General features: G+C 47.0%; 1 protein-coding gene and 1 non-coding gene across 2 annotated transcripts; both read right to left on the reverse strand.

Moving 5' to 3' along the window:
• Positions 1 to 1,651: 1,651 nt before the first annotated feature.
• Positions 1,652 to 1,724, reverse strand: Trnar-acg (transfer RNA arginine (anticodon ACG)). Its single transcript has one exon. It is a non-coding gene; the product is annotated as a tRNA-Arg (tRNA).
• Positions 1,725 to 8,627: 6,903 nt separating this feature from the next.
• LOC119458751 (neprilysin-1) lies at positions 8,628 to 10,898 on the reverse strand. Its single transcript, XM_037720616.1, has one exon. It carries the CDS (start codon positions 10,896 to 10,898, stop codon positions 8,628 to 8,630), a length of 2,271 nt encoding a protein of 756 aa, XP_037576544.1.
• Between the last annotated feature and the right edge of the window lie 625 nt (positions 10,899 to 11,523).

Raw genomic sequence — 11,523 nt, forward strand, 5'->3', positions numbered from 1 at the left:
AAGAGTAAAAGACGAAGAGAGAGAAAAAGAAATCCCGTGTTTATTATGCTATAGCATTGCTATTTCATACGAATTCTCGCACAACATTTGCATAATAGCCGTAAAACAATATACAGCAACTACTTTTCCACACACTGCAAATCATTTCATCTTAATATTGAATCCCGAAGAAGATCCCAATGCATACCGCAAGAATTACCGTGATTAAAATTGGCAGGAATGTTGCTTAATTCGATCGGTTAGTGCTGGTTCACTTGATTTGGGAATTTCTGTTGGTACTTCTACTGGCTGTTTTGCATTTAAAAAAGTTTACAGGCAAGGGTAACGCTCATGTGCGACCACATTGTCACACAGAACAAGGAGTCATTTTGTACCTTTATTCAGCTTCATTTTAAGGTCGTGAATTGTTCAATCAACCGTTCAAGTACGCGTGTTTCGTAATATTAGTGAATTCTGGCTGTGTCTATTTTTAGTGCATCATGTCGGTTGCTAAGCACAGTGCACAACACAGCTTCTTGTTTTTTTTTCGTCACCAAGCCCTCTACTTTGCCGAAAGCCCGGGCCTAGGCTTTCTCGTAAGTCCTAGCCAACGCAGTGCTCCGACAGACGCTCACGCTTCGCCAGTGCCCTCTCGTGCGCCTTCGACTTGATACGTTGGCAGCGCCCCTAGCGGGGCCCATCATTACCACTAGGTGGTGGTGCAGGCGTCGCTCCTTATCACGTGACATGTTAGGAAGCTGCTAGTCCAGTACTGTTGCGCCACAGAAATTGTGTTGCGTGCTGTGTTCCGGGGATATGTAACCCTCACTTATTATTAATGCGCATTATATGTCCCATGTGGCAGTAAAGCTGACGCTGTAGGCAACGAGTGGTACCAAAGATCATTATCAGTAATGCCATGAGCATTTTGTAGGATGTCAGTAGTAATACAGAATTAAGGTTTGAACAAGTTAGAGTAAGGTGGAGTAAAGTGTACTAAGGTGACGTGAAGTGAATGAAGGTGAATTAAAGTGGACTAAGGTGGAATAAAGTGGATTAAAGTGGATTGAGGTCGATTAATGTGGATTGACGTTGATACAAATTAGAGCAAGGTGGTTAAGTTGGATTAAAGTGGATCAAGGTGCATTAAGGTTGGCACAAAATTAGAGCAAGGTCGATTAAGGTTCACTTGCGAAGGACAAGTGACAATGCGTGACATCACGTAACATGGACGTAACCAATTAATTACAGAAGTCATAATGCTTTTGCATTCAAATCAAGTAAGGATACTTAAGTGACTGTCAATTTTTAAACCCTCACTTTCCGTGACAAGTTTCTAAAAATACCTTAGAAGTGGAAAAAACAAATAATTGGCGATAGTCATTGTGTTTGTGTTGAAATTACAAGAAACTTAGCGCATACGTATGGTACGAAAATTGTCATAAGTTCACGACGAGATAACTCGTCATCGGCACCAGAGGACGCTCGTTGTGATGACGAGTTATTTCGTCATCGGCATAAATCGTCGTGCGAAAAACTCGAGCGCCACGCTAAATGTTAAGCCTAGCCATTCCTTTCAATGCATCGCCGTTTGGGTGAAGTTGTCAATTTTGGTCCTCACGGCGCTTCCCGAGCCTTACAGCGGAAACAAATAGAAAAAAAAAAACCAAAGCGAGCCTGCCAGGATTCGAACCTGGAATCTTCTGATCCGTAGTCAGACGCGTTATCCGTTGCGCCACAGGCCCGGATGGGAGTCTGGCGACTCGCCAGCCGTCCTTGAAGCTAGTGTGTCCTTGTTGCATTAGCCTAGCGGAGGTGGTTCTTGTAGCTGGATTTCGCTAGGAAAAAATTCTGCACCAAAGTACTGTTCAGTTTAAGCTTGACTACACTGTTGAAACTGGCTTGTGGAGCTAGACGCAGTCACGTATCGCGCTGGCGTTGGTGTCTGACAACGTACAGACAAAAAATCGCTAGGCCTTGTTGCAGCCATAAATGGCCTGGTGTGCTGGTCAGTGTCATTGTTTCAGGGACTCTTACAAAAACCGCTCTTAAGAAACGGACGCAAGCCTAAAATGAGACAAATTTTTAGCCAACATCTCTAACTGTACTCGCACTTGCTCCCTTTATTGAGTGTTGTGCATTCCACACGCGTAACGCGTAAATTGGCCGCGGAATGAATGAATAAACTTTATTGTACGAAGAGTGGTGTGGTTAATCTCGGGTGGAGCCCTCTTGTAGAGCCCCACTCTACAAGAGGGCTCCACCCATGTCTGTTGGATATAGGACGCGAAGGAAGACACACCCACAAATTTATTATACGCGAGTCATTCCACGCCCACTGTACCAGCCTTGGCAATCGACCATCAGCGATTCCATTCTGAAAAAAAAAAATTCAGTGCTCGCGTACAACAGAAAAAGTCATTCGACGAAATATTTTTCCCCAGAAAGTTTTCTTCACCGGCACAAGCGCCAGCTGAGCTTTCGTTTATGCAAAATAAGAGGCCTTGTTTCGTTATTAAAAAATGAACACTTCTTTTCTCAAGAGACTGAAGATAGGCCCTACACCTGAAATTGCATTTATCGATTATTAGCCGTTCCTGCATTTTTTATTAACCACAAAAGTAAGAAAAACGAAATTGCCCATATTTGGGATATTCTTGTTTCGATAATATGGCCTCATACAGAACAAATGTACACAAGCTAAGAACCCAGGAGCTTCACTTTACGCGAAAATTCCACTGTCGTAGAATTAAAATTTTGGAGGACGCTTAAGCTTCGCCTTCAAGAGTGGAACGCGATAGCATTCAAAGATCCTCGACTGTTTCTCACACTTCCCGGCAACTGCAGCTTATGTAACCGTAATGTTTACTAGGAAACGCTGGCGGTGAACGTTGTGTACAAAGGCGCGCTTTCTTGTAGAAACGCGGCCTCTTTCGTGGACCGGCCTTCTTTTATTGTTTGCACCTTTAATATTTCAGCCTGAGAAGATTTAGCATAAAAGGCATGCACAGTCCGTGTTTTGTTTCATGACAATTGTTTGTGGGCTGTCACTCTCAAAATTTCCAGGAATAACTTTGTAAAGAATGCAAGACAAATTGTGAGCATCTTTAGTGGCAAAATATATTTGGAGGGCCTGCGTGGTTGGGGACGATTTTCTCGGCCGTGGGCGGTATTGCCGACGCCGGATTTTCTGCGACACGGGGCCCTAACCGCTATCGCTTCAATACAAGAAATGCTGCAGCAGTGCCACCGCGCAGCCCAAAAGCCACGACGAAGAGAAATGCAGTGCCTTGTGGGCAGCGCAGGCTTGCTGAAATATTTCATTGCTACGAAAACTCACACAAAGATTCATACGATTACCGCATTTTCCAGTCATTCCTTTAGTGCAGGGAATCACGCGCTCACAGAGTCTCATGAGAGACAGTTTTAAACCGATGAAAGGAAATTAAGTTCGTATTTATATTTTAGGAATATAAGGGCAAATTATTGTTAACGAATTCGCAAAATATAAGTGTGCGCCCTATTTATCTTCCGGTGATGACGCCACTGATTTGTAAGGTTTGCCGCCTGGACGGAAGAACACCACACGTGCTGAAAGGGCTGGCTGCTTGCGATAATTCCATACGTAGGCAATAATTATATCTTATATGAATATTGCTTCTTGCTGGGCTAGTTGCATAATATCTTCAGAAGAGATTGAGGAACGCTAAATGCAGACGAAAGCATTGCTAGAAACACGTACACAAGTAAAGCGCTCACTTCACCCATTCTAGTGATTTATTTTCGTCCTCTTCAGTATCTGGCACGTCATTTCCGTCAATATTTAAAATGTTTTCGATTTAACGAATTTCTCGATTAAACAAAGTGGGGTGGAATTCGCAAAGCTTTTGCGCAAGTGCTGCTTGCCATTGGGTAACAATGTCCACCATGACAAATGGCTGACATCTGTTCTGAGAACAGTTCTAGCATAAGTGTCTTCTAGGTTTTACAGCGCCGCTGTAACGACAGGGACAAAAAAATGGAGAGGCGTACGAGCGCTGACTACCATTTAAACACCATTAACGAAAACATTGAAATATTGACGAAGGGAAAATGTAGCTCTGGTTATCACGAACAAACGAGCAAATGAACTAATGATCGAGGTCACGAGATTTGCAGGCATGCAAGATATTCAATTGACTTACGACTGGGTAATTGGATTTTTCATAGAGAAGCATATGTCAAGTAATTGAACTAAATTACGCCTATGGCGAGGAAGAAGTGCCTTTATTTTTGCGGTGGTGGTAGTGGTGGATTGTAGCAGCAGGCGGATTTAGCCTAGCGATGAAGGCCGGGAATTGCTCCACCCGAGCGTCTCTTACAATAATACTGCAGTGTTTCCCCATTAGTCCATCCGCGGTGTTTCACCATATGTCCATCAAACCAGTCTCTGTTAAGAATGCGATAAGGAGACGTGAATTTTCTTGGTGGGCTATAACTGATCCATCATGGAATACAAGGTGTTACAGGCACTGATGAGGAAGCTCTCGCGAAATGCGAAAACACCCGTGTACTTAGATTTAGGTGCACGTTAAAGAACCCCAGGTGGTCCAAATTTCCGGAGTCCCCCACTACGGCGTGCCTCATAATCAGAACTGGTTTTGGCACGTAAAACCCCACAATTTAATTTTTTTTAGGAAGCTCCCCCCCCCCCCCCCCCCTCTTTTTTTTTTTTTTTGCAGTTTCTCCAGGAGAGCGTTCATTCCATGTTGGAATTTCGGGCACGACCACAGAAAGTGTTCGATGTCTCCTTTCTCGTCGCATGCCATACAGTTAGGAGAATTAATTGGCCCCGCTAAACCATGCTGGTGTACTAGCAGATCATGTCCTTATTCGGTATAGAAGTGAAGCTTATTCTAAGTGAAATCTCTTCGTTACGCAGGGCATATGTGGTGGAACCTAAAGCGACCCAAAGTGATTTCGAATGTCAGACTTTTTAACTTGATTACTCTTTGTGGCCTTGACTTTGGGAGGCTGATAGAAGGCTGCGTATGCGCAAGCGCATCAGGTTTTTCGTTGGCAGAAATACCAATGTGGGAGGGAATCCACTGGAACTTTACAGTGAAGTCTTTGTTGTCGAGTTATTTCACGAGGGCGAACGATTTGCGCGGGAACTTGACGGACCGCAGACCATGGTATAGTTTTTGTAACGCGACCTTTGAGTCCGTAAGTAGAACCACATTCTGAGGAGGCAAGGTCTTTAGTTTGGCGCAGAGCAGCAGCTATTGCCACGCCTTCCACAACTGTCGACGAGGCTATACAGTCCAGACGGCCAGACGGTCAGACCACGTACGGTATATCTCAGAGAGGGAATATAGAATGCAGCTGCGCAGCGGTCTTCGTCTACTTCGACAGAACCATCTGCGTATACTTGTAGGTGATTCGGGTAAGTCGTGTTCAAATGTTTCAGCACTAGTGACTGCACTGCGAGCACCGCCGCGTCTAAGTACAAACGGAAAGGCACGAACGCGGTCGCGGACGCTACATTGATCTGGACAGTGCGAAGCCGGGTGTGCCACAGAGAAAAGCGCATATCGCTAAACATGCAAAGAAGAGATGACACGAACATGCACAGCGACCATCGTGGTGTCGAAGCCCAAACGGAGAGGGCACGAAGGCGGCGATTTCTCTTCTCCACGCGGCGAACAACATAATTTCGTTAATTTCACAGAGGGGGCATCTACGCCGGCACGTAAAAAAGAACCAGAAAGCTCGCCTTACCGCATCCGTGGTAGCTGCGGGCGGCATTGCATTACCCTCTCTACAATTCACGAATAAAGCCTCCCCGTGTCACTTTGTGCGGACACTGAATAAACACAAACTCGCGTTCGGACTCTTCGTGCATTCGCACAAAGCTTCACTCTATATAGATTCAAACTCGTTGGATCTACTGCGTTGGATCTCAAGCTTCCAGCAAGCTAAAGGTTTCTGGAAGCGTTAGCTCGTAGCCTCCTATCTAAATACATGTAAAAGGTGAAATCGTTTTTCTCAGGAACCACTGTAAAAATTTGTTGAGGTTTGTTGCATTTAAAACAAAAAAGTGAAATTCTGGTGACCGTGAATTGGTAACGAATTTTCGATTTAGCTTGTTAATTCTTTATTCAAAATTGACAAATATCGCAAATTTTAGGAATACAAAACCATCTACTATCAAGTTTACAACTCTGTAACACAGCAATGAAAAACGATATCGTAATTCAGTAAATTTATATATTTTCTCAGATGTACTATAAAATAAAAAAATAATTGTACTATTAGGTGCATGTTACAAAACTGTGATATCGGAACCTCTCTTGTAAACAATGTGATAATGTCACGTAAGATATAAATAAAAATAAATCTAAATTGACGAATCAAATTTGTCCGCTTTGGGTGCTAACGAATGCAGTTTCGAGAACTGCGATACCTGTTCTAGGTGCAGTTACAAATTTGTAAACTTCGTGCTTCTATTTTTTTCAAACTTACGAATTTTTGGAAATTCCATTAAAAATTCAGGCCCCAAATCGAAATTCCACTTGCAACAGTCGCTAGAATTCGTCTCTCAAATGCAACAAATTTCATTAAAATCGTGCCAGCCGTTATCTCATAAAAGCGTTGCTGGGTTTTACATGTATTGACTAGGCGGCATCAGAGTTGGGCCCAAGTTAAAGCTTCATCTTAAGTAAATAATATATGGCCACCAAATTTCTCGTCTTTGAACACGCCGAGGCACACAACATAATTTGAAATTGCGAAAAAAAATCACTGCGTGCTTTCTACCTGCGAAGCAAGAAATCACACCGACATTCTGCAGGGAGGTGTGATCAACCATCATGGAAGCACGCTCACAAAAGGCGCCTAACGACTGTGTCTACATTGTGACCTAACTAAAGTCAGCTAAGCTGTTCAACAAAGCTTTATGTGACCTTAATGTTTCCTGTAAGTGTCTTTAATGGCGCCAGCCCCTAGACCTTAGGTTAACGCACGTCCTTCTCCTACGAAACCTGCAGCGGAGCAACTGACGACGAGTCCTAACGCGACGGCGGAGCGCGCATTAGGATACGAACAATGAAAGGCTCGTACCCTCTTAAGCAATGGTTCATGCCTCCATAAACGCGGCCTCCCCATTACAACGACACGAGAGAAGTGAAATTCTACGCTGGGATGATGAGCGGCAGCGGAGCCAGCGGTGGAAAAAGACGACCACGGACGCGTGGGCAGTGGCACGAGCGCGTTCGCGTGGTTGCACCGAGGGGCGCCAATGAACCAGCTGTGGAAAAAGACGACGACGCTCGAGCCATTGCTGATGATGATAGTTAATCATTATAATGATGGGAAAAACCTGACTGTTGTATGGCCCTTTCCTTAACTCAACTTATGCTTCTATATCATATCTATCCTGTCCAACTCTAACTTTAAACATTACCACCTTTTAGATAGGTATTTATTATTCTCACGGCTTCGGAGGCACCCCAACTTCCGGTTGCCTGTGCATGAATTCCGGCGTGCGTCCTGAGAAACAATGTCGCTATGTGCTAGTGCCATAAAAAACAAAATAAAAAAAAAAAACAGAGGAACTCGATACAAGACTCAATTGTAAAACCTACAGTGCTTCGGCGATCAGACCTATGATGGCCGAACACCGCAGGTTTCTAGCATTGTATCTTGCACCGTGTTTTTAAAATCTCTTTTGTGTTGTGTTGAACAGCTTGGCTAACGTTAGCTGAGACACCCCATATAAAGGAACAATGTTTTACATTTGCGCGCTTACAGATGAGGGAAAACGTGCTTGTAATGCCGAAATTGTGCTTCGCCCTTTGTCCGTTGTGCCCATATTTTTGATCGGTCAGCCGCTAGTCGCACGTATTGCTTGCTACAGGTTTATTCAAGCAAGCTTTTCACTAACACACAAAAAAAGAGGGTTTGAGCAAAATCCGCATTGACTTTGTGGGATTAGACAAATGAATGCCAACAATGTGAGTATCCATCAATCTTGTGACGCATTAAGTCACGTGTATATTTAGATATACGAAAACACAACTCCAATAAATAAATAACTTTGTCGAACACTTGCGGTCCAATGCTTGCAGAACACAAAAGCTATTTCTCCTTCTCTCTGAGCTGCACAGCGCAGAACACACAAAAAACGCGCCCTAACAAGAACAATCACAGACGATAACAACACTCTTCACTCAAAGAAGTTTGTAATGTGAAGCCGAGGTGGAAACATACCACAAAACGTACGTTTGGGAAATGTGGATGACATCTGGAAAGTTCTTGCAGAGTTAATAAGACAATTTAGCCTAACAAAGAACAGCCACTCTGTAGCGTCCTTCATTCGGGCCGAATCCAAATCGCTAATCGAGATTTCTTGCTGGAAATGGTCCTGTATGCCTTCGTTGTGTAGTGGCGTCACGAAACACGTATCTTCCAACGTTACGCTACACTAGGAGCGATATATCAGCACAAAAAGGAGCGCTGCGACTTACGACCTGTGCGTCACACTACTATAAGGCCTTCGGAATTTCACACACGACAGCTCTGAGGCCGCAAAAAAAAAGAAAAAAAAAAACTGTGTTAATGGCACGGTGCCGCAAATCCAAAGCACTGAAGAACACGTTGGCATGGCGCTAACGTGTGCCCTGTTGTTTGATCTTCAAGAAGTCGTGCACGTCGCACCGGTGACGCGGGTACATCGGCGATCCTTCTTTGCATCCGAAAGCGTTCGCGAATTCTTGCGTGTTGAGGCAGGGTTGGTTGCAGCGAACGCTGTGGGGCAGGTAGATGCTTACCTCCGAGTATTCCTCCTCAGCCTGGCAAAACATGTAGCAGCCAGCGGCGAAGAAGGTCTGGTCTGCGGTATAGTATCCCGCTCCAGTCAGGCGATCAGACTCTGGCAGAGCCCTGTACGCGAGGTACGCCGCTTCCACTCCCGCGCTGTCGGCGAAGGACTCGCTGATGGAGTTGTTACCGGCGATGGCACTCTCGGTCAACTTGTTGGCCTGCAGGATGATGCAATCCTGAAGTTCCTGAAACTTCTGAAGGAACTGAGGCGTGTAGAAGACTTGCTTCTCACCCCTAGGGTTGAGGTCTAGGTACTTGGGATCGAATGCGTGCGTCAATTCGTGGCCGATTACCTTACCGATCCCGCCGTAGTTGTACGAGCTCGGCCCGTACGGAACCATGAACGGTGGCATAAGTGTGCTGCCGGGTAGGTAGATAATGTGGTACACGATGACGTAGAAGGCGCCGACCGATATCCCCGTCAGTTCCCAGTCATCCCTGCCAACAGAGGCCGTTCCGTCAGGGGATGGCTGCAGAAAGCGTTTCTTGTGCGCTGCCGCAGCGCGATGAGCCTCGACCAGCCAGTCCACGAATTTGAACGGTGCTTCGGATTTCGGTATATGAGCGTAGTAGGAATTCAGCGCGGTGTTACTTCGAAGTTTCGAGGCCACGCCAATGATCTGGTGGATGGATCGAAGGCGCTCAACCAAACCTTTTGCCGACTCTCGGTCGAACCACGAGAAATTGTACGAGACCTCCATTTGGTGCCTGATGCGGTCGGCGATAGTATTGGTGTAGTTTATGGTCTGGTCATCTAGGATATGCTTGACCTGTAGCTTGAGCAGGGCGTGCGGTATGACCAGCTTAATGTAGCTCGTGCATCGGTCGAGTGCCTTGGCGAAAGTGTTGACCCAGTGCACGTTGTCGAAAGGGAAGTGACAGAAAAACATCCTGCTGGACGCCGCATACGAGAGGTACTTGATGACTTTCCAGGCTATGTAAGTTTGGAGGTGCAAGCTTCTGGTGGAATACCCTCTGAGCACATCTATGACCAGAAACAAGGCGTAGCGATCTTTGATGAGAATGTCTGATGCCAGATTTATGGCTGAATTCTCAGGTATGTGTTTATTGATTTCATCAACCCACCACTGCGCAGTCATGTAAACTTCCTGCTGTGTATTATTATAGTAAACTCCATCAATCTCCGAGAACTTGTAATACTGCGGGTACTCAACCCCACCGGAATGCATCTCTGTGATGGTTCTGACATCAGCTTCCACGGCGACAAGTCTCTCTGCCAAGTTCTGGGTGCCTCCTAAATTTGGGTCGTACGCACGGACGCATGACTCCAGTACATCTACGTCTGTCACATACCTGAACATGGTCTCAGAGTACCTGAATTCGAAGACGAATCTGTCTTCTGCCTTCAAGTAGGGCGTGAGCTTGAGCTGGAAGAAAACTCCCAAAAGGTCCTGCAGGGTGAGCGCGATGAGAATTCCGAGCACTTCGCGTGCAGAGCGCACCTTTCGGGCGGGAAACGTTAATCCACGTCGACGCAGCACATCTCGAATCGTTGCAGTGTGATCAATATCGGCTTCTGCGACGTTCATGCACGCGGTCATAGCAGCAGACGCCTTGTCAATCGCGTTACTGGATGTATCGCTTCCTTGATCGATGTTCTCGAGCAAGGAGACACGCAGCCTGTTGTTGAGGATCTCGAACAGGTCTTGCTGCTCGGGGTACACGCTGGTCCAGCGGCCACAGACGTGCTCGAACATGTCTTCACAGGGGTCGACGTCGACGAGTCTGCTGCGTTGTAGCTCACGGTTCAGGTCGAAGCAGTCCACAGGGTTATCGCAGTGTGGGAAGTAGGCGCTCGCGGCGAGCGTGATAAAGAGCAGCACGGCAGCGAAGCCCACCGTGTAGGCTGCCATGTGGGCGGAGTACTCGAACGAGCCCTCGTCATCGTCTGGGATGATGCCCAGCAACAGGCGTGGCTTCTCAGCGAATTCGCTATGCGCTACGCCCTCGGTTGTTCTCGAGTCTATTGCCTCGGACTCCCAGGACATGACGGTAGGCGACAAGGGCAGCTGACCACCGGCACCCGACGGCGACATCCATGCTGCCCGGGAAGGAGGCCGAGGCTTTGATTTCTGGACGTTGTCGCGCGGCCTTGCAGGAGTTTTCGGTGACAGAACATTTGCGGATTTCGGTCCTCCAAGGGCGAACTGTTGCCATGGGGTGGCGGCTCCAGTCTGCAGCACCGGGTTCCGAGTCCCGGCCGTGGGAGATAGCGGGCGCGATTGAGGAGACAAGATCGGCGAGACAGGAGAGATCAGCCCCTGGTCCCCTCTTGGGGCACGTTTTTTCGCGGAGCCTTTCATCTTTTGCGGCTTGCTTGCTTGCTTGCTTGATCCTTGCTTGCTCTTTGCGGCCGACAGGGCGGATGTCTTCTTCTTCTTGTTGCTGGCTAAGCTGAAGACGTCCACGCGCCGCACGAGGCTTGCTTGTTCCTCGTTGAATGGCACTTACCCACTACGGGGGATTGGCCAAGAAGCCGGTGGGTAAAGGAAGGACTGGAGAGAACACTTAGACACTAGAGCACTGAACGGGCCGATTTTTGCGGCCCGGGCCCGTTTTTTACATTTTACCGGGCCCGGCCCGGCCCGTGGCCGGGCCGGGCCCGGGCTTTCGGTGCCGGGCCGGGCCCGGGCTTTCGGGTAAGCCTGAGCCCGTGCAGTG

The sequence above is a fragment of the Dermacentor silvarum genome, chromosome 7 (assembly GCF_013339745.2).
Source record: "Dermacentor silvarum isolate Dsil-2018 chromosome 7, BIME_Dsil_1.4, whole genome shotgun sequence".
NCBI lineage: Eukaryota > Metazoa > Arthropoda > Arachnida > Ixodida > Ixodidae > Dermacentor > Dermacentor silvarum.